The sequence below is a fragment of the Aythya marila genome, assembly GCF_965140915.1.
Source record: "Aythya marila genome assembly, chromosome: 4".
Lineage (NCBI taxonomy): Eukaryota > Metazoa > Chordata > Aves > Anseriformes > Anatidae > Aythya > Aythya marila.
Window position 1 is genome coordinate 16,033,519 of NC_139045.1, and position 22,852 is coordinate 16,056,370.

At 44.8% G+C, this 22,852-nt stretch overlaps 1 protein-coding gene across 3 annotated transcripts in view; it reads left to right on the plus strand.

Annotated features, from left to right (window-relative positions):
* Window positions 1-22,852, plus strand: part of FRAS1 (Fraser extracellular matrix complex subunit 1) — a 146,780-nt gene that overhangs the window by 50,037 nt on the left and 73,891 nt on the right. For all 3 annotated transcript variants that reach the window (XR_014317396.1, XM_082759237.1, XM_082759238.1), the window contains 12 exons: window positions 46-205; window positions 791-924; window positions 3,832-3,915; window positions 4,556-4,657; window positions 4,761-4,952; window positions 8,448-8,537; window positions 9,952-10,099; window positions 12,868-13,011; window positions 13,329-13,463; window positions 19,996-20,139; window positions 22,049-22,189; window positions 22,621-22,761. Coding sequence is in view for 2 of the 3 variants with exons in the window: in XM_082759237.1 (XP_082615363.1) it covers window positions 46-205; window positions 791-924; window positions 3,832-3,915; window positions 4,556-4,657; window positions 4,761-4,952; window positions 8,448-8,537; window positions 9,952-10,099; window positions 12,868-13,011; window positions 13,329-13,463; window positions 19,996-20,139; window positions 22,049-22,189; window positions 22,621-22,761 (1,615 nt within the window). In the remaining variant the exon portion in view is untranslated. The remainder of the gene's footprint in view (window positions 1-45; window positions 206-790; window positions 925-3,831; window positions 3,916-4,555; window positions 4,658-4,760; window positions 4,953-8,447; window positions 8,538-9,951; window positions 10,100-12,867; window positions 13,012-13,328; window positions 13,464-19,995; window positions 20,140-22,048; window positions 22,190-22,620; window positions 22,762-22,852) is intronic.

Consider the following 22,852-nt stretch of genomic DNA (forward strand, 5'->3'; position numbering starts at 1 on the left):
TCATGGAGGTATTTTCTCTGCCTTTGGTTGTGTTCTGCGCTGCAGCACGGCACGCAGTGGGCCAGCTCGGGATGTGTCCTGTGCTCCTGTGCCCACGGGAAGGTGAACTGCACCCGCACGGGCTGCCCAGCCCTGGCTTGTGGAAGAGGGGAGCTGCAGTACACTGCTCAGGGAGCCTGCTGTCCCACCTGTGTGGGCCTTGGCGGTGAGTATCGCGTCTGAGCAGGGCACTCTCTGGCTGCAATGACCCGAGTAGTATCTCCCTGGCTGGGAAATTGGGAAAGCTTTTCTTTTTGCATTCGATTCTGTAGGGAAGACACCGGGGTCAAGTGTTTCACTCAATTCTCTTTCTGTTCTTCTACCATGTTTACATTTTTAACAGCTTCACCCCCAGGCCAGTAGCAAATGATAAGATTTCAGCAGTGAGCAGATGTGCCTAATAGCTCTTCATTATGGCTATTGCAGTTTGAGGGAGAAGAATGCAGATATTTCCCATGTAGGGAGGGTACTTCAGGCACTTACAGACTTGGACTGCAAGTTCCAGAAATGTCTGAGCTATTGGATGCCTCTTCTTGCTAAAATCCAGTGGCCAAAGTGCATCCAGAGCTCTTAATTCTCAAGTCTAAAACCCTTGGAAACTGTTGAAATTGTTGCTTCTATTTTCTGCTTTGACAGAACAGAACTTTGAATTCTGAGCTGCATAAAGTCTGTGTTTTGACTGTGGGTGATGGAAGGGGATTAAGGGACGCTGAAAAAGAAAATGACCCGATGTTTTATTATTATCTCTTAGAGCCCTGCTACTTTGATGGCCGCTTGTTCCGGGACGGTGAGGACTGGCGCCTCGGTCAGTGCTCCAAATGTGTCTGCAGGGACGGCGCGACGCAGTGCTTCACAGCTTCCTGCCAGCCTGTGCTGTGCAACCAGGTCAGGGCTCGTCAGCCTTCCAGGGACGCTGCTCCTGGCTGCCTTCTTTCCCTTGGCAAGATCCATTTCTCACACTGGTGTACGAGTTAGCAGGCAGATCTTCCGCGTGACAAGTGGGAGATTTGAAAAAGGGAGTTTTGGTGTGCACAGTGATGGATAATCTGTCGGTGTAAATGTGCTGTCCATCTCCTCCCCTGTACATTCTTTCCCCACCAATTTACTCTTATCACACATTTGCTGGCTGAATGAGCACAAATACTCTCTAAAGAAACTGCGCTTTTGGTTTTATAATTAAAAAATGATGTAGGAAGGATCAGAAAATGTTTTTATTTCTCTGGGGGAAGGAATGAAAGCACAAGATTTTAACGGGAGTTCATCTTCATAAACTTTAGTATTTGGCTTGCAGCTTTGGACTTTTATTTTTTACAAGAACTGTAGAAATACAGTTGAAAACATCAGTCAAATTTCACAAGTCAAATGCTGGTAAAATTCCCCTTAGAAATAAGACAATTTCAGCTGAAACAGAAGTCTTAGAGCACTATTCCTTACATCTGCTTGTGCTTAAAAAAAAACACTAAAACCTGTAAGATGACTTACCCAAGCTCAAATAGTGACTCTCTGTTTTAGGCCAAATGAGAGAATTGGGACATTTCTGTCTCTGAGGTCTATGCTGTGGACAAAGGATGAGTTCTTAGCGCTTAGGCAGTGATAAAACCAACCGAAACACCACAAGATTATACACAGTGCCAACACAGTGGTCAGTAAAGACAGCACAATACACTCTATAAAACTGCCTTGATTTTTTCTAAATTCCATTTATTATATTACGTAGTGGAAGTGCTTGAGGGCGTGTTACGCTCTTTGGATTTCTTTTTCATTGAGCCCATTGTAGCAGGCTTTTAGGGCACCTCAGCGTGCTCCCTTACAACAGTATGCCAGGCTAAGAACCTCTTGGAAACGTAGGAACTGGCTCCCTGGGAGTGCCTCCTTCTGACCTTCACTGTGTTTTATAGGGGCTGCCATTTCCCACGAATGTTTTTATCTATTGCCGTGCTTAAATGCTGAATCCAGAAGTTAAGCTCCCTTCAAATGTGTGCTTCAGCTGAGTGCACTTCCTTACAGCACCAAGGAAAAAATAAAAAGCAGTAGTCATAAACCTTTTTTTCCTATTGATGCTTACCCAGATTACTATTACTGGACCAGATGTTTGTGCAATTAACACTTTTTTTTTTGATAGAAGGAAAACCCACCTGTTTCTCTGCATGCTAATTGTTTTGCTTTGTCTGGAGATATTCAATTACTATTAGTTGACTAAGTACTGTGCATTAAAACAGATTTATGCCTGCTTTACATTCCTCCCTTTCCCACCCCAAATGGACTGATGTTGCCTGCTGACTGATTGCACTAATGTTTAATCAGCTAATCATTAGGATTTAATTAGTGGAAACAGAAATTACTGTGTTGTTGCCGTGATGTATCTGAGAATAATCAGCTGAAAGCATACAAGTTAATGTAGCAGAAAGCCAATTCTGATGGGGCTCCAGTTGTTTCCAGCCAAGGAAACATGCCTAGTGGAAGGAGCGTTGACAGGATGTGTGGGGATTCTGTTCTGGTCTCGATCACGCCTAACGTTTTCTTGCATGTGTTTTTTATCCCTCTCCCTTTCTTCCTTCTCAACTCCTTGTCAAAAGTGAAAAAAATAACTTCACCCCACAGGGTGAGACTGTTATTAAACTGATTTTGCATCGTTTGGATAGAAGCTTTGTCTTAGTGCTGAGTGAGAGAAACTTCAAAAATGCTTGCTGTGTGCACCTGAGTATGTCCCACCATAGGAGAAGAGGATTTGTGGGGCAGGGCAAGCCCAAACTTTTAAGCTCAATGCTAAGACAACATGAAAAAAGTCAGGAGTGAAGAACATGCTTTCTGGGCATGTGTTCTCCCTGAACGTGCAACCCAGCTCGCTTCTTGCTTCCAGTGCAAAATGAATGTCTGGCAGATTGAGCTCACTGCCTGTACTTGTCTGCAGGGAGCTTTGCCACTAGTTATCTCTGGCCGGTAAGCCACCAGAAGAGCCAAACAGAAGGCCTTCGTTATGCTATCCCAACAAAGCCCACGATGAATGAGTTCTTTTAACTCTGCTGGCAAACCTGTGGTTGCTAAGGTTTAATAAGTCCTATGTGGCTGGAGGGAGGTGTTGGTGCACAGTACTGTGCCCATTCCCAATCATTGCATGTACGTGGCATTGTAGCAGGGGGGTTTCACGTTTTGAACAGGTGGAATTTGAGGCCTGAAGGAACTGTCATATTGATGTGAAGTGCCAACTTATCCCAACATCATTTAAATCAGTCACGACAAAGATTAAGTTAGAATAGTCTAAGTTTTAAGCATAATTTTACACCTAGTCAGTTGGGCTGCATGGGTTTAACTAAAGCATAGAAAATGCCTCTGTACAGCACTCCTGAGATGGGGAGTATAAATCACACACACGGAGCCTAATAATACAGCAGTGCCAGAAAAAAATCCCTCCATCTCATGCTTCAGCGTGCTTCTCTATGACTTCATATACACATTTTTTTCTCTATCTGTATACCTGAGCATATGCCAGTACTTTTTTCTACTGTGCGTGTATCTTTATCTGTACCTATACACCTATCTAGATATCTGGATTTTGGATTGCTGTCCAAAGAAGCCCAGAAAATGGGAAGGGGGAAATATTATTATTTCTAGCCTTCTCCATTGATCTGCTACTGCAAAGATGGGCCCCAGATATTGGAGCCAAAACCAAGCCTTGAGTGACTGTGGCTTATCACACAGATACGAAATGCCAGGAATTCCGGGCAATGATGTGAAGTTGCATGGTAACTATTCCTGCGCTTATTTTACTTGTCTCTCCTGCTTCCTATTTAGGATGAAGCTATGGTTATGTCTCCTGGAAAGTGTTGCCCAGAATGTGTTCCAAAGCCCTGCTCGGTGTCAGGAAGAGTGTACCAGGTAAGCGCTGATGAGCCACGCCAAAAGCCAGCTGTTCACAAGTTCTGGCACATCCCTCTTTCCCTTCTCCCTCGCGTCTGACTTTCTGCCAGCACTAATAGCTTAGTACAACCATTGCTTTTTTTCTTCCTGGAAAGCCAGAAGAGTTGAAAGAAATTAGGACTAGATAAGAATTTGCTGGCAAGCAGGAAGAAAGTTTGCAGGGTGAAGCAGATTAGGTACTTTCTTTTCACGCTTTCTTGAAGGAGGAAAGCAAAACGCACCAGTGAAGGTCAAAAGTATTCATAGCTTTCACTGTATCGTATAGAATTAATTCAATGCATTGTTTAATGAATGTACATATGTGGGGTTTTCTTTTAACAATACTTTTTTGCTAACAGTGATTGTGAAGGCCTCCCAGTGTCACTAGCTTGCAATTAACAAGAAGTGCACACCAGCCTTATTTAAGCCTCATACCTCTTCTTGCTGTTTGCTGCTCATGTAGAAATAAGCATCTCTAAAGAAAAAAATTGGTATAGGATACAGATATGCAGAAGAAGCTGTCATATTTAATAGGCAACACAGATTTCTGGAAATAATTTGGTTATTTATGAAGGGTGTTCTAACAATTGTGTACATCTCTTGTGTTCTTTTCAAACAGCATGGTGAACAGTGGAAAAAAAATGCCTGCACTGCATGTGCTTGTCACAGAGGAGAAGTCAGATGTCTGAGAGAGATCTGTGACTCCATTACGTGTCAGAAGGTAGTTGAAAATCATTCAGCTCTGATGCCCAGACTTCAGGTGTCACTTTGCCCATGTGAAAGGGTTCAGAAAGTCCTGCTCAATGGTTGTTGATGTTTTGTAGGGGGAGAACAAAGTGCAGCGTGCTGGGAAGTGCTGTGAGGAGTGTGTGTCTTCCAAGGGAAGCTGTTTGTATGATGGCACAATCAGGTACCACAGGGAGATGTGGAATATTACTCGCTGTGAATTCTGCCTGTGTGATGAAGGTCAAGTCACGTGTCACGAAGCAGAGTGTGCTAAAGTGGAGTGTGCCAAGGTAAGAAAGGTTTTATTCTTTCACAAGGTATCCATCAAGTCCTATGAATTTTTTTGCCCCCTTTTTTCTCAACTTCCATTTTGAGACAAAGAAGCTGCCCTTCTTTTGGGCTTGTTTGGTGCAATTACCTTGAAAGCGCTTCACAGGAAAGGTGAGTAAAAACCTAGGATTTTCCATGCAAGGTTGACTACTCAGAGGGGCTTGCACTATGAAGCCAGCTGGTCTGAGTCAGTGGCTCATTTAACTTGAATTTTCTCCACCACTGCTGTCTGCCTGCTAATAGAGGGTCAGAGATATCTGGTTTCAGTAAAAACTGGGCTTTACCAGGAGCTGAACGTGGGGGGAGATGTACAGGTCAGAGATAATTAACAGCTGAAGTAATGTTCCTTTTGTCTTCATTCGCTATGCAACTGTGGATTTCGGTAAGGTGTTTGGAAATGGAAGACTGTGTTCTATTTTTCTCCATTTTGTCCATGCCATTCTGAGCACATAAGCTCAAAGATGTTTTATTCCAAATGTTGTTTAGTCTAAATGCCTCGACAGGTTATGTTATAGTTGCTCTATAATGGATGTGGAAAATGCATTAGGTAGAGTTCATTGTCTTTTATACACGTGTGCACGCACGCACCTTTTTGGATTGCCTTCGTGCACTGCGGCAAGACTTCTCTGTTTGTTCTCACTGCGTCTGTTTTAATCAGTGGGTTAATACCTGATTATGCCAACTACTCCACAGAGTCGGGGAAGAGGAGAGAAGGAAAGGAACTGTGGCCTTCTGAGATGTCTCTTGCAGTGGCAAAGCTTTTCTGACGATTCCGCATGCACAATAAATTTTGAGTAGTAGCACCCTTGTGTTGTGCCTGAAGTCCAGCCAAAATCCGCACAGTGCACACAATGGGTTCACTAGATTAGATCTTTTTAACGTGTGCTCAAAGTAAAGTTAGATCCACACACAGGGTCCCAAACGATGCATCACACAGAGAGAATGCATCTAGGAATAAAAGTGTACGCTTCTGCATCTGAGATCAGCCCTTTAAATAGCAAAATTGCACTGAGTGTGGGACCCAAACTCTTGTTGCTGGTGCAGTGCTGATGATTAACATCTGACCTCAAACTGCATGGAGAGATTTTTCTGGATGGAAAGTCGTGATTGTCATAAAATCTTGAGCACTTGCATCTGTTTCAGACAGCTTCCTGCATGCTTATGGCTGTAAATTGGATCATTTACACTAATGATGATGGCATGCTGTCATGGCTCAATAGGGAAATGATTTAATATTCATTCTCATACCTTGGGTTCTGACAAAGAATCCATTATTCAGAAAAGCCGGGGCTATTTTACAGGACGATAGCTGGAGCTGTTAACACATGAGCTTCAAAAGGGAGGGTTCAAAAGTGTGCAGCATTATCACTCATGCAGCTCTTTTTCAAACGGAGGCTCTCAAAGGTAACTACCGAGCTCAAAGCCAGAGCAAGTAAAAATGATATAATTTATCAGAGTGTGAACTGCTGCATTTTCAAATTGAATGAAGCGTGATTGCGAGGAGGACAATGGCAAGGAGGAAGGCAATGTCCTTTGTTGTAGACAAGAGTTGTGTTCCCACTTGATAAAAGATATTTGCCCAAGGATTTACTATCCAGCATAGCTTCCCTCAAGATAAACTAGCTTCCCCAAGTTATGCACAGTCATAGTTTATCTCAATAGTGCAAGGTGCCCATTAATTAACTGCAATAAAATATTATCTCAAAAAGCACATAAAATATTTTATTTCCTTTTTCCTTTTTTTTTTTTTTTTGAGGTACAGGTTTGGATTTTAGGCACCTGCATTAATAAATCAGAGCTGATGTGAAGCTAGGAGCATTTGGATTTGTCTCTTCATTAAGACACTATTAATTTTCTGGTCACATCATTCTGTTTAAAACATAATGAGGCCACAGACATGAACTGCAAATCCTAGACAGCTCAACGTAGTATAGCAGCATTATGTGAAGGTAGGGTGGAGGCTTAGCTTTTAAACCCTTTCAAATAAACCTGTGCAGAACTGCCGAATGAAAGCGTCTGCGGTGGTTCTGACCTAATCTTCAAAAAGCCATTTTCAGCAGGTTACGGACGAGCTGTGGGTACAAGTTATGTGGCAGGCTGGGATAGCTTTGGATCTTGAAGTGGATGCACTCAACCAAAACTACTCAGGCTGTCAGCATCACAAAATCCCACTGGAGCACTTCCCAGCACCCTGCTAAGTAAGCACACTTGGTGAGGAGGTTCAGGTACGTGCCTGAGGTGCTCACAGGGATGCTGCAGCCCACCTGAGGTGGTGGTGCCTAGGTTGCCCACCTTCAGTGTTACTTCCAACAGCCCTAGCAGCCCCAGAACTACAGGATCAGTAAGGCAGAGCTTGCAGGGTGCTGTGTGCCTAACCCAGCCAGCAAGCTGCCGGCAGCACCCTGCTATTTAGAAGAAGTATAGGTAGAGGTTCCCTTCCTTGCCTCCCAGCCCGACACAGCCTTTCAACATTCCCAACCTGAAATATTCAGCGATCTCTTCAGCAAAGCCACGTGTGGCCTAGAAATCTCCATAGCCTCTCCCTTTTCTGACAGAGCAGTGGGGTTGCGTTTTTTGGGGTGTGTAGGGGAGCCATGTTCCCTGCTGGGTTGTTGTCAGCTTTCCTGTGGTTTGTGTTTGCGTGTGGGTGGGGATGTGGGTAGGGCTGGGGCTGGGAGGGTTTACAACACATAACAGTGACATGAGAGGCAACCATCGCCACCGGCAATTTGAAATAATGATTTAAGCAGCAAAAATGTATAGAACCAGGGGAGATTCAGGCTGTGGGTGGTCCTCGAAGAGGAAATTGAAGCTGTTTCTTTTGATCCATGTCCTGGTTCCTTAAGATGGAGTCTTCCTCTTTACTAAATATTCAGCTTCCACGAGGGCTTGTGCCCAATCCGGGCATGTAATTCCTTTCTCCTGCTGCTAAATTCTTACCTTGAAACCAGAGCTGTTTAAGTGAACCCTGTGGAGTTATACATTTGTAACAAAGAACAGGCTTTTTCCATCTGGGATAAATAGAGCATGTGCTTTGAAATTCTCTTGGGGAAAAAAAGAAAAACAACACATTGAAAATGAAGGTAAGCTTCTGTGCATTTGAATCTTGACAGTGGTCCAGTAAAATGCTGGAGATGGGCGGTGAATAATGGCATTCCTCTTCTCTGTGTTTGCACTGGGTTCTACTGGGGGGCTCTTCGCAGGATTTAGGGATGAAGCAATACCCTTATCACTGAGTTCCCTGGCCTTTTCCGAGGTTTCTTCTGTGACTGCAATATTCATTAAGCACATTTTTCAGACTGTACCTACAGAGATGAAGTAGGATAGAGAGAAGATAACGTGAAATTAGATACTGAAGATTGCATTCCAGGGCAAGAGCTGTTCTGCCTCTGCATTCCACAGTATTTTTGGTATTGCTGATTTTGTTTGAATTGCTGCAACCTTTCTCTTCACAGGGTGAAGAATTAATTCACTTAGATGGGAAGTGCTGTCCTGAATGTATTCCGAGTAATAGTTATTGTGTTTACAAAGAACAGAGAAAAGCTGTAAGTATCCTGGTACTTCGGAGCACATCATAGAGAATTCTGCTTTAGAGCTTTGGAGAACTGACTCTCCCTCTCCAGTTCCAAGAAGGATATTATTTGCAAGTATAGCAGAAAAATAATCCATTAATGCTATCTGCAGATTGCTTTTATAATTTACAGAACACTTGTTTATAATGTGTGCGTCTGCTGCAGAGTTTAAGTTTGCCTTGCTTTCCTCTGTGCAGTATAATCAATCATCTCCTGTTAATATTTAATACACATCCTCATTGCTTTCCTGTACATCTCATGGAGTTAAAGATGCCTGACTTCCATCTGGCACAGGCTGCATAGTAGAGGCAATGTATAGCGTTCTGCCTATTCCATCAGTTAGGATTTTCTCTGTAAGAGTCCATTGTTTTCTGATATTTTCAAGGAATGTTCTTTCTGAAGTTGGATGGAAGGAGCAGGTTAAGGATCTTTGTTGCAATTTACCAGCAATGGGCTTTTCATTGCTCTGGCAGACAAGGGCTGCAGCTAACGGCTGCTGTTTGCCAACAGATGTGAGAAATTAGAAGTTTAATGCTGCTCTTTCTTTTTTTTTTTAATGTAACCCATCCCTTTCCTTCGTCACATCTCTCTCTCTGACCCAAGTGAGGTAAAGCATATTCAGATGCCAGGTTTATTCCAATTTTTGCTTTATCCCTTTCAAGAGAGGAACTGGCACAAAAGCTTCACGGGCAGGCGGCTTGCTGACTCTTTTCTGCCTCTTGGCTTCCTCACCTGGTACCAGCAGAGCCCCAGCCATCGAGGGCAGCTTCAGAGACCTTCTGAGCAGACCTAGGGATTGCAGAGGGTGTGAGATCTCTCCCCTCTGTTGACTTGTAAAAGTAGGCAGCGGCAGGCGGGCAAGGGAGAACAAGGCAACAGAAGAGAGGAGGAGAGGAAGTCAAATGGTGCCGAAGTTAGAAATTTACCTTGTGGCAAAAAGGTCATTATGTAAATGAAGAGATTCACACCCAGAACAGACTACAGGTATCTGTTCAGAGAAAGAGCAGGTTCAAAGGATGTGAGAAAGAAGGGGACAAGCGAGACAGCAAGATGTGGGAACACAAGAAAATGCCTTCAGTTAGAGCAAATGAAGGTAGGTGCAGAAGCAGAGAAGACTGCTAGCTGCAAAAAACACTGATTTGGGTGGGAGTGCTGAGAGGAAATGCAATTAGGAATTCGTGAGCACTTTGCAGATTGCCTTGATCTGGAGGGTGAACATTACAGAGGTGCACAGTCCCACATCCCCTGAAGCAGCCCCTGAGATGTTAAATTCACTGCTAGCACTGATGTAGCCTTGAAATAGGCTACAGACTGCAGAGCTCGGCAGCTGTGCCTGTGGTGCAGGGCGCTCGTCCTAACCCTGCCCCTTCGGTGTCACCTTTTGCAGGCCGGAGAGAAATGGGCAGAAGGGCTGTGCAGCGAGTGCGAGTGCCGGGCCGCGGAGGTGATCTGCTTGCGGCGCTCCTGCCCGCCCTGCCCACCGGGCAGCCTGCCTGCTGGGCTGGAGGACGACTGCTGCCCGCGCTGCGAGCCAGGTACCCAGCTAGCACCACGCGGGTCTCAAAGCCGCTCGTGTTGGGGGGAGCACGCTCATCGCACACCCCTCGGACGCAGGATGGGGCATATCCTGGCATCCCAGCTGCCCTTGCATCCCCCGTGCTGGTCTGGCACCTGCAGTGAATTTTAACTTGTCTTCAGTTTGCAATCATAAATTGACTGCTTTCCACGTGTTTCTGGACCTGTTAGAGCGAGGCCAGAGGAGAACCACAAAGGTGATCAGAGGGCTTGGAGCACCTCTCCTTGGAAGAAAGAGCCGGGGCTGTTCAGCCTGGAGAAGAGAAGGCTCCAGGGAAACCTCATTGAGGCTTTTCAGTATTTAAAGGGGTCTTATAAAAAGGATGGAGAAGGAATCTTTACTTTTTTAGATTAGACATTAGGAGAAATTTCTTCACTGTAAAGATGATGAGGAACTGGAACAGGTTGCCAAGAGAACCTGTGGATGCCCCATCCCCGGGGGTGTTGAAGGCCAGGCTGGATGACCAACCTGATCTAGTGGGTGGCATTCCTCCCCATGGCGGGGGGGTTGGAGTAAGATGATCTTTAAGGTCCTGTCCAATTCCAGCCATTTTATGATTCAATGATTCCATAATTAGGGTGTCTGGAGAGGCTTAGGGTTGCATCCAAAGGATGGCGGACAATCCTGCTGACTTCCCTTCCCTTAAATGATGGCTTTCCACTGACAAAAGATGGGATGGTGTTTTGAAAATGTTTTGTCTATTCCTTTATTTTCAAGACAGCAATTTTTGTAAGGCAGAGGTCTGAACCTTTGCAACTCTTAGCAAGTGTTTTGGAGCTAATGGGCTCCTGAGTATTTCTCAGGAGTGGGAAGGAGAAGGAACCTGCCTGCACTGTTAAGCCACAAGCTCACCTGGAGCTGGATGGCTGCCAGTTAATAATTGTTTGGAAAAATCAAAATAGCCTTAGCTATGTGTTCATTTTGCATATAAATTCATTTTTCTCCAGGATGTTGTCATTCTCCTTCATTTACACTTCACAGTTAGTATGCTTTACATTTCCTAGTTGGTAGGCTTTATCTGTGGTTTGCTAATTTTTCATATTGGTAGCTGTTCTTGTTGTATTCATCTAACTTGGGTTTTATCAGAGTGCTCCAGTTAATGGTTTATCTGAGTAAAAAGAAAATAGCTTCACAGTTTAATTATGCTGTCATTTCCAGGAGTGGCTTGGCACATTTGCCATATTAATGTTTTAAAGCTTGTTATTTACTGCATGCTAATAAAAATGCAAAGCACTACAAATTGAAAAGTGAGGAAAATGGGTCTTGGGCAGTTCAGATACAATTGTCCTGGATTTTCAAAAGGGAACAGCGCTTGCATAGACTCCTATGAAGGAGAGGACAGATTATAAAGTGCTCTCAGCACCCATCTGTTCTGCTTCTTATCGAGAGGTATCACTGTGTGCTGGTTACCCTTGAAAATCAGGCCTCTTCCTTCAGCTTCTGCACTGGTAGTGCTCTGGAAAAGGCGTCCTTTGAAGTCATGGCATTGGATGAACCTGCATTTTTGTGTCCTGATAGGCAAATGGAAATTCCCCTTACCAAAGCCTACATTTTTTTTTTTTCTTTCTGTTTTTGCATCGGAGCGGATGAGAAACAAATGCAAAACCCAGCCTGCAGCAGTTCAACCTGTGAGCCAGGAACACCAGCTCCTAACACATCTGCATCTTTAAAGACAGTAAAAATTCATGGCTGCTCCTCACAGATGTGCTGGGGGAAGCAGGCAGGCAGAAGCTATTCGTTTTCAGCCACTGTAGAGCATCTAGCCCTAAGCACAATGATAGTTTGGTGAAAAACAGCAAATATGCCAGCTTACTGAGAACATTGGTGTTGGAGCAGAGGGAATTTTTTGTACTTAGAGAAAAATTGCCTGTTCTGTGGCTCGCCAAGCAGTCAGTTCATTGTCAGCCTGTCAGGATGGGGCAGCATGTACCTTCGGGAAGTTACTGGTAAGAAATAGATAGAGACAGAGCTTTCTATTCATTTCTCTTGCTTTTTGACTTTGGATTCCTCCTCACCTTGCATCTGTCTGCCTTCTGCAGCTCCTGAGTCCCAATTCTTTCCTTAGGTACAGCTGCCTGGCAACTTGCAGTTTGTTGAGTGTAAATGAAGGAGAGTTTTCAGCATTGAGTCCCTTTGTGCTGACCTGTCAGGAAGGAGCAGACAGCTTTTCTTCCAATGAGCAAAAGAAGCTCAGTAGTAAAGAAAAAATAGTCTTCCTCCTGGCTTCTGCAGGGAGATCAGCCATGCCCTTTGAGAAAATAACCTGTGGTCAAACAGTGTTTGCTACAGTGCTGGGACACAAAGCTTTTCCCTAGAGGGGATGTGCTCTGCCACCTGTACTTTGACCAGGCGTGGGTGCAGTCTTGACTTATTGCAGGGTCTGGCTGAAGGAAATTCAGATTTAGGTTGTTTTGAGCCATTAATTCCTGGTGACCTAGGATTTTTACTGTTGAGCAACAATGTGGACAATGAACATTGTTTTTATCGATATTCTAGGAAACCAGAGTCTCAACAATACCCCCCACATATCAGAATAAATAAATAAATATCATATTTAGCCCCTTGCATGCCTTTTTGGAAGAAAACCACTCCAAAACTAACGCACCTTGAACCAACAACAGAAGCTAATGAAGAATTTTACTTGGATTTTGCAGTGTGCATTGCGTTGTGTCTTCCTGACTGAAAACACTTTTCTTTTTTGGCCTTTGTGTCTTTTCCTTGTGCTAGCTGAGTGCCACCCGGACTGTTTGACCTGCTCTCACTCCTTTGATCACTGCAACGCCTGCCGTGATGCAAGGAAGCAGCTGCAGAACGGGCGCTGTGTGGAGAGCTGTACACCGGGCTTCTACCAGGATGGGGGCGCTTGCTTAGGTAACCTCTGCCAGAGTTACATACCCTGTCAGATGACTCTTCTGGGGCTCGCTGTGCTTTTGTCTGCAGGATCCCCCAGGCTTACTATAAACAGATTGTCTGGCTCTGCTTGGCAAAGCAGTCAGGCACATCCTGAACAGTACCCATGAGCTTAAGGCTTTCAAAGGTTTCAGGTGGAAGCCCCTGAAAAATGTGAATTCTCAAATTCTTTTGCCAACGTGAGACAAAATCATCTCTTAATCAGAGCAGGAGTGTCTTGCTGCATCAAGACATTTAGAATTAATACATCTTTCTCTTCCTTTGCTTTCTCCTGGAAGCCTGCAATGAAACATGCGCAGCCTGCACCAACGGATTCGAGTGCTCCTCGTGCCGGACGTCCCTGCTAATGAAGAACGGGCAGTGCGTGACCTCGTGTGGGAAGGGCTACTTCCAGGAGCAGCTTCTCTGTGCAGGTAACCCAAAGCAAAAAAGACTGCAATGCTTTGTGATAGCAAAGCGGCAGACAAAAGCTGTACCCAAACTATCAGATAGACTCTCTGTTGAGGGACGTGCTGTTGACATAGGTGTTAATATTCACCCTAGAGTTAAGCCAGGAGTGAACAGAGGAACCAAAGCCATACAGTGTAAAATTGATTACTGGGTGGTTTACTCATTAAAAATCCTCGGCTGATGAGTTTGGTTGGTCTAAAACTCGGTGCTTTTGTACAGGTCAGTTCCTGATTTTCAGCGCTGTCCTCTTTCAATTCAGAATTCTCTTTTGGAAATGTTACTGGTGGTGTTGAGGGTTCAGAGCAGGGTGTACACATTAATTTTACAGAGGATATAACACCCTGAACCGTGCCAGACAACCTGGTCACCATAAGGGTTTTCTCTGAGTTCAGTGCAGACTAAGCTGCAGCTGCTGATGCCAAACCTCTCAGGGGGCAGTACTCTGAGGTGGAAAATTACTTGGAGGAATGAGGGATCAATAGGACCCAGAAAAACACACAGAAAACACTTCTTGGAAAAGTTTTACCCTGTGTTACAATTATTCCTTTCATATGGTGCTCTCTCTTCCTGAAAGTTTCTTGGGCTAACTGTTCTTGGGAAGAATATTTACAAAGTAAATCAGTAATTCCAGAAAACACTGAGATGCGTCTAAATCCTACATCTTAATTATTAGGAAGACTGAGATTAAGATTGGCATGTTACAGTTTTCTCTTTGATAGATCTATGATAGTGTTTTTATGAGCTTTCTCCACTCCTTTAAATATTTGTGTTTTTCCCAAACTGTAAAGCAGTTGCTTTTTCATCATGACAGTTTGTTTTCTCCTAAGTTAACGCTTTTTTCCTCTTGGTGTTGGCCTTTTTAGAAAGCTTCTAATTTCTATAGCTCTAATTCAGCAGAAGGGTGAAGCACATGCTTAACTTCTTGAGCCATCATTTTAATTTCTTTGGGACTGGCCCAACTGCATAAAATTAAATACAGGCTTAGGACTTAGGGCAGGTTTCAAGGGAAAACACTTTTGATTCCAAGTTCAGCTTCCTTTTCTAAAGTGGTTTGCCTCAAAGAGCTGATTATTTGTTTCAGGTTTTGAAAATTTGAGAAACCTGTGTCTTTCAGCAGAGACTGGAAGACTAGGACCCCATTGTGCATGTATAAATAGAAAAGAGAGACCCAGTCCAAAAGAATTTACAGTCTTAAGTACCAAATAATCTTCTACTTCATTTGGTTTTATTTTACCATTTCCTTTCCACCTGCTCCCAGTGTTTTAATTGGCAGTGCCCATGTACTGCTGGAGCAGTAGGGAAAGGCTAATGTTTCATTTTATTACTGGTTTGTAGATTACTGATTGTACATTCCATCCAAATTTGCAGTCACGCATGCTTGTAGCTGAAAGTTGCTGGGAAAATTTGTTCCTGTTTCCTCAGAGGAATTAAACCAATTTGCTTTAGTTCTGCCTGGCTGCATTTTCTGCATAAAGTAAAACCAGTGGAGAAAGTCTTAAGTTTCAGATACGGTCAGTAATTTGTTTCCATTCACTCTTTCTTTGTAACCTCTTCATTTTTACCAATCTGTGATCTGATTGTCCAGACAGGCCGTAGGCTGCTGAGGAATAATTTTCTCGTAATCATTCTACCATCGGCGATAAGCACGTTCCAAAAGTGTAACAAGGATGAACTGGCCTCTGTTAACGGTTACGGCTCCAGTAAACTCTCTCTTGAGGAATTCACTCTGGAGATGAAAAACGCCTGTAAAAACAGGTTTCTTACTCCGTCCAGCTGCTGACACACTGCTGTCAGAGTTGCAACAAAAGACAAGGAATTAGTCTTTCCTTTTATTCACGTTTTATCACATCTGGTTTAATTGAATCCATTTGAAATTTTGCAGAGCAGTTGTTTGATCTCTTCCCAGTTTTAGTCTTACACCAGGCTTGTTTCCTGCCTCCCTTCCTACACCTGCTTCTGTAAAGTATTAAAACCAGGAAGAGGAAGTAAAGTTGAGAGTTAGAAGTGGTAGATTCAGATATGCAGTGCTGTATGTAAAGGTCATGGGTCACTTTGAATGGGGCTTGTGGTGGAGCAGTAGATGCATTCTTCCCTGTCAGAAACAGGCTGTGGAAACAGTTAAGAACCCCCCCACCAAAGGCAAAGCAAAGGGAAGCAAAAAGAAAAGATGTCTGCCTGGTAGAACAGAAGGGCTCAGAGGACTTGCAGTGCTCAGTGCTCTCATTGCATTTTTCTAACTTAATTATTTATGTTTTCAAGATTATTCAAAAGCCAAGGCAGAACACAAATGTTCCTGCTTTGATCTCCCAAAGAGCCGATGTTGAAACGTGTAACTTGACACTAACAGACCCAGCTCTCTCTGCAGCAAAGCGCGTGGATTTGTGTTCCCAACCTGTTGTTTTCCTCTGCTGCTTCCTGCCTGCAGAGGCTCACCTGGAGGGGAAGTGACCGGATGGGACTCAGCTGAGCTTGCCCAGCCCACAGGAAGGATGGCAGGCTAGAGGTGGTTGCTGGTACCACGCAGCACAGAGCCTGGACCCTTCTGCACTTTCCCAAAGCCAGGCGATAATTTTGCCTTGTGCTGTTGCTGGGGTGCCATTTGACCCCTGAAGTTTTGTCTGGTTACTACTGATTTTCTGGGAGGATACCGAACTGCAGCTTCATGAATGCCATTGCATCAACTAAGGCAGAGAGCTGTGCATCCTGCTGCAAGAGGAAGGTCCAATACCTTCTTCTCAATGTCTTTCCTTCAGCAGCAGCACCTGGTTACGGTGCAGGATCTCGCATGTGTGTCCAATATCCACACTGAAGGCAACAGGGAACACAAAGTTGCTCCTACCAAGTCTGATCTGAAAACAGCGAGGAAGGGTGAAAACAGTTTCCTGGCAATGCCATCACTCCTGTTGACGTGTTTTCACACAGCCACTTGCTGCAGGCAAAGATGCCTTAGCTGACAGCGGCTCATTGAATGCTTCCATTTTCCCCCTGCTTTTTCAGTGAAGCTGAAGACTGGCTGCTGGGGCAAGAAGCAGCTGTCAAGGCTGGAAGTGATCCAGTGCTACAAAGAGCCAAAGCTTCTCCAGGCAGGGTGTGTCGGAGGATTCTGTGGGGTTTGTTCTCAGGGAGGGCTGGCAAAGCAGAGCTGGGATCTGGGGCACTGTGTCAGAGCTTGGTCTCTTGCTCCAGAGACTTGTCTGTTGTCCCACCTTGAGGAGATTGTCACTGATCTTGTACTTTGAGTCATTTGCTCTGCTTCCAAATGCTAAATGTGCCTGTCTTGCTACGAATCAGGTTGCATCCTTTCCTTTTCCTCCCTTCTTCCAAATCCACTGCTTAAATCCCCTTCCTTTCTGGCTGAAAGAAGATGTATGTCAGAGAGAGATACTCTGTCCAGTAGTCTGGATGCAGAGGATCCGTTTCTTAGCTTTTTGCCAAATTCACTGCACCTTCTCCGAGGGTCTGACGACCTCTGGCAGGTTCTAGTTCATTTCTTTCACTGTAGCTGAAGCACCACAGAAGTCACCCTCCACCTGGGAAGACCTGCAATTTCAACACAACAGCTGCCTCACTTGAAAGCTGCTCTGATACCATGCCAAAAAGGCTTGCGAGGGCCAGAGCCAGCAGCGGAGGTGAGCTGGGAGAGAGGGTTGTTGGAACCACAATCAGGCATGGGTGAGGACAGCCCTGAAGAATGGCTGCGTGCAGATGGGGGCAGCGAGGCAGCACTCAGAGGACTTAGAGCTCAAGCACGGTTGCTCAGCTGACCTGGCTTTCATCAAAGGGCATTCTGAATACAGCTGTACGCAAGGATGTCTGGTTTTGAACCGAGTCTGGAGGCCAGGCAACCATGAGGGAAAAGCCTTTCCTGGAAAGGGACAGTATCTACAAAGAGGACTTGAGAATTTTTGGAAATAACTGGGTAACTTGGGATGTGTCAATGTATTTAGGCAGGTCAACAGTGAGGAGGTCAAGCTGCACAGTGGGAAATGTATTATTAGGAGCTCGAGTCCTGCTGTCCAACCTTTCCAAAAGATGTTGAAAATTAGAGAGAGCTCAGAGAGGAGCAAAGCAGTTGTGGCTGGAAGGTGAAGCGGGGACATTTCAGCCCGTAGGAATTTACAGCATGAACTCATACTCTGCAGTTAACTTGCAAGTGTAGACGTGCCCTGAGAATCAGCCAAGCTGGAATGAGATGCAGCTTTCTATCAGCAAGGGAAATTAGCAACTGGAGCAGAGAAGTGTGCACAATCTTTACCTTGAGATAGGATGCCTGCTATTTGTCGTGTTGTGATTCAGCCACGATTCGATGCACGTGATAGCCGTGCCATATGTGCTGGTTTACCTTGCCATAGGAGTCGGTGGTGGAGAGCCTGTCGGGTGCAGGATGATCGGCATCCTTGTGAGAGACGCCTCACATGGAAGTATTCAGGAGATAGAAGAGCCACGGTGCTCTGGAGAGATGAGGAATAATGCAGGAGAGAAAAGTGAGCAGCCAGTTGCAGGGCAATAGAAGAGGAAGACGAGAAAAGGTAAAATAAATAAAGGTGGAATTAGGGAGAAAGAAAATCAAGAAGGTCAAAGGACCAAGTGCTGGGCATGTACTCAAATGTCCTGTGTCTTGGCCCCGTAAGTACTCCCTTGTCTAACCCCAGACATGTCACATCACAGCTCTCTGGGCTCCAGTTGCCTGCCTATGAGATGGAGAGGATAACGCTTCCCTGCCTTGGGGAGCGATGAGACCCACGCAGGTGGGGTGTTTGTCTTCTGCGCAGTGTGACTCATATAAGCACAAACATAGGTGCTCCAGCTCGTTAATTAACAAGCCACAAGAGCAATTATGGCCTCAAGCAGACAGAAGAAGCAAAAAAAACATGCAAAAAAGGAGTGAGAGGGGAGTGTTGGTGATTGCTTGTTTGCCGTAAACTTATTTACAGCTACATGCTGTGCTGCATAGTCATTCCTTCGCCGTTCTGCACTTGCCCTGAAATATCAGATGTGGTCCTGGACTGGAAACACTTCACTCTCACCTGCTCCTGGGGACAGGAAGAATTGCCTCTCATTTAGGGGTTTATTTTGGCAGGAAGGTGTTTGCTTTTGTCACTGTTCTGTACATAAGTGTGCTCTTAGATGTGTGGATTAAACTTCCCAGAGAGTGTCAGATTTTTTGCTGACCAGCTGCTGCTGCATCTGCTGGTCCCTGCCTTACGCTTACTCATAGGCGAGCTTTTCTTGAGTGGCTGCAACTTCAGGCATGTTCCTGGATATGGGGCAAGTGTCATAAGGTGCAGTTTTATCCCACCTGCTGTGGTCTGGGAGCACAAGCACGTACCTGCCTCATTGTGAAAGACTAAACTGAAGAACATCTTTAGTACATATTTGTGCGTAATCGAGAAAAAAAAGTAATGGTTAAAGGAACTGTGATTTGTACTGTTAGTGCAAGCTAACAGTACTAAATCCTAAATCCTAACAGTAACTAAATCCTGGTAGGACAGGATTTAGTGTGCATCTTCTGCACAGATCCCATAAATGGGGAGCACAGTGTACTGCATTTTCCTCACAGTTGAATTTGGACAGCTTTAAATAAAACTCATTCAAATAAAAATTTCAATGAAGCTCATTCAACAGCTGCTTTGGGAGGCAGAATTGATTTCCCTACAGCTATTAGTTGAATTGTAAGACATCATCATGGGTTGAGGATGACTGTTCTGCCTACGTGTTCCTGTGCCCAGGTTCCTGAAGGGGCATTTTAACTGCCTGTACTGCCGGCGTGTGCTGTACTTCAGGTATGTGGTGTCAGAGAAAAGACAGGCAGTGCACACTGGCCTGGACCAGGGACCCACTGCCCCCATGTCCTCAGGAATTACTGAGTCTGATCACACAACAATTTCTGCCCTGCCCAAGAAGGGTCAGCCAACAGCCAGAACTGAGTTATTCCTGCACGGGTGCAGAGTCCTGGCAGGGCAGGAGGACTTGTTTTTAGATGCAGGCCATCTTGTTTCTAATTTTGTGGGATCTTCATTGCAGCCCTGCCATCTGATTCCGTGTTTGCTCATGAAGTTGGCTTAACGTCAGTAGTTGCTGCAAGGATTTGATTGCAGGAATGTTTTCTCAGTAGCATGTGACAGGGACTCTTCCCACTTCCCTTCCGTTTGGGCTCAAGCAGCACCCAGCACCATGATGAGCAGGACTTGACAGTGTTACCAGTGTTCTCCCAGTCTGACTACAGCTCCAGAGACAGCACTGATGCATGTTACATGTCACACTGTGTGTACAAAACTAAGGTGTGAATCGTACCCCTGAGATGAGTCGACCTGGATGAAAATACTAACATAGCTAGAGCAGTTATCCTTTGCCTTCTTTTCCTTTTCTGAAGCAGTGAGTGCCTCTGAATTTAAGGTACAAAATTGCAAATAAGTGAATTGCTGCAAATTCTTCATCTTAAAAAGATGATTGGAAGTCGATTGTTCATTAATCTTTCACCTTTCTTTCCTGCAGCTTGTCACGAGTCCTGCTCCTCGTGCTGGGGACCTGCTGACAACAATTGTTTGTCCTGCAAAGACACGTCGCACGTGCTAAAAGCAGGGCTCTGCGTGGCCAGCTGTGGACAGGGATTTTATCTGAAGGATGGAGTCTGTAGTGGTAAATGCCTGTTTTCTTCCTCTAATTGCAAGAAGCTTGAGAAATGCTCTGCAAAACAGAAATCAATATTTCATTTAGCCATGCAGCAGCTGTGATTTTATTCACGTCTAAAAAGCCAGATGCACCTCGTGCATAAATATCGGATGAGGAAAGCTGATGTTTGTTTGTAAGATTATTAATTCATTTAAGATAATCAGATGCTGAAAGGTTTAAGTTTTTTTTCCCTTCATTGAACAGCTTGAAAGCCTGACTGAGTTGTTTCTGGGGGCTTGACAAATCCATTTGTCTGCGGAAAGAAAAATGGCCCTTGCCAGCAGGTTTCTATAAATTTGATTATAATTCAGCATCACAGTAACTAATACCTACACAACAGATGAGGCTTGAGAGCTGGAAAGGTTTTCTCAGAAGAAGGGGAAGAGAAGGCTGGAGGGAATTAAAGACCTAAGTCAAACGGATCGTGAAGGGGAAAAAAATCAAAGATTTTAAAATGTCCTGCAAGCATTCAGGCCCTCCTTGTGTTTCTGGTGGCAGCCACCTCCACCTGCTTTGAAGGACTCTCCAGAACAGCTGGTAGTGTTGATGCAGGGGTCGGTTGTCTTGATGCAGCCCTACCTGAGACACAGCTAGCTAGAAAGCCTAAAACCTGGAGCATGTTGACAAAATTGCTGCTATTCTGGCCACTTCTGGATGAGTCACACTTTGACCGGGTTCCCCTTCAGTTTGGTTGATGTCTACACCAGTAAATTTGACACACCCGTGTTTTGCAGTGTGCAGAACTGAAATCTTACATCTGTAGCTAGAAATCATGTAAGCCTAAAGTGAAATTTTACTCCGGTGCAGCTTGGCCATATTCATGATTTTATTGCCAGTGATTTCTCAAAACTGCATAGCTGTTCCTCACACCCGCCAGGATTCAAGCCTTTCATCTTCCACCAAGTGCATTGATTTTGATACCCAGCTGGAGACCTGTAAGCTGCTCTGAGAGAGGCTGGCTGACTGGTGAAAAGAAACAAAAACTGGTTAAGTAAAATGCTTGGCCCCTCTGAATACACAGCAGCAGTTCTGCTGGCTTAGGGAAGGCGGAGTTTCATGTGCTCCTCCTAAACAACAGGTCACTTAACTTCAAAACTGATTGCCTGGGAGAATACAGACCACAGGAATTGATTAGAAACGATATCATGCTCGACTTTAGATGCATCTTCACACTTACAACTTTAATTTGAAGAAAAGGGAAAGGGGGGAGAAATAATAATATTTTCAGCTCAACTTTTCTCCCACCTTTTACTTCCTGCACCGTCTGAGAACTGATGTTTGTTGTACAAAGCTGTGTAGATGGATTATTTGTGAGACCATTGGTGAACAGGAAAACAAACAAACAGAAAACATTAGCTGGAACGTTTTTTTCTGTATGTCCTGGGACATGTATACCTGTCTCTGGATTCAGTGGATAGGTGTTTGAGCTTTTCATCAGGAAACAAAAAGATAGATGGAAGAGTGTCTGGTCTGCATGCATCAGCAGTGGTAGCAGTTGGGTCAGGCACGGAGATGCAAACCTTTTGCTCCAAATGGCTGCTTATGAAGAAGAGAAGACTGGTGGGATTTGTGAGAGTCTTCCTTGCCCCGTGGGGGCTGTGTATGTGAGGAGGTAGTGTGGCTGTAGCCCCGTTCCTGCTTTTTGTACGTAGGAGTCCCGGACATGATACGGGTCAGTGAGTACGTGTCTGCACTCACACGTCTACCCCTGTGAATGTCACTGCTTATTCCAGGGAAGTGTGAAAGGTTGCTTGTGCTGGAGAGGAACGTTTAAAAGATGCCTTTCTGACAAAGAAAGGACAAGGCACGGTTTGTTTTCCTTTATTTTGTCTGCTTATTGAATGAGTTTCATTAACAAGCTATCCTTCTTTGGCAGTGTGCGACCAGGCCTGTGAAACATGCTATTCAGATCAACCCGAGTGTTTGACCTGTGCTTCAGATAAGCTGTTACACAACGGGAAATGCGTTTCGGAGTGCCCAGATGGATATTTCCCAGGCAGCCATGGAAGATGCAGAGGTAAGAGACATATATGCATGGACCTTAAGCCTCTCCAGGCACTGTCCACACGTTGTCTTCTTTTCCTCAAATGTTTACCTCTGGGGAAGGAATTTTAAGAGTGCAGAATTGCGAGTGGGGATAGGGAATTTGATTTTTTCATTTTCATTGGTCCATTTTTGATGAATTATTTTAAATTACCCTTTTTGCTTTGTGAAGCATATGAAGACATACTGAGATACATGTTCGAAGCACTGCGTGAGTGGGAGTTATTATTATTGTGTTCCTGGTTATTAATGCTTGTGCACTTCTGCTCTCATTAGTTCACAGAGCTGAATATCGTGCCAGCTGGGAGTTCTCATTGTTGCCTGGAGGATACTGTAGTCAGCAACACAGTTTGCAAGGAGGAAAATGAGGATTTTTCAGTTGTGTGCGCTCTCTTTCTTTATCAGCTTGTCACGATTCGTGCTCCACCTGTGAGGGACCTCTGGCCACGCACTGTACCTCCTGTTCCCTTCCTCTGGCATTGCGCCAGGGCCAGTGCCTGCGAGGCTGTGGAGAGGGTTTTTATCAGGATCACGACGTCTGCAGGGGTAAGCAATGTACTTTGGTTCAGTTCCTCAGCTGCTGTAAGTCACCGTATCTATCTTGGCTTTTGTCGGAAGGCGCTCAGAGTGCACCCGG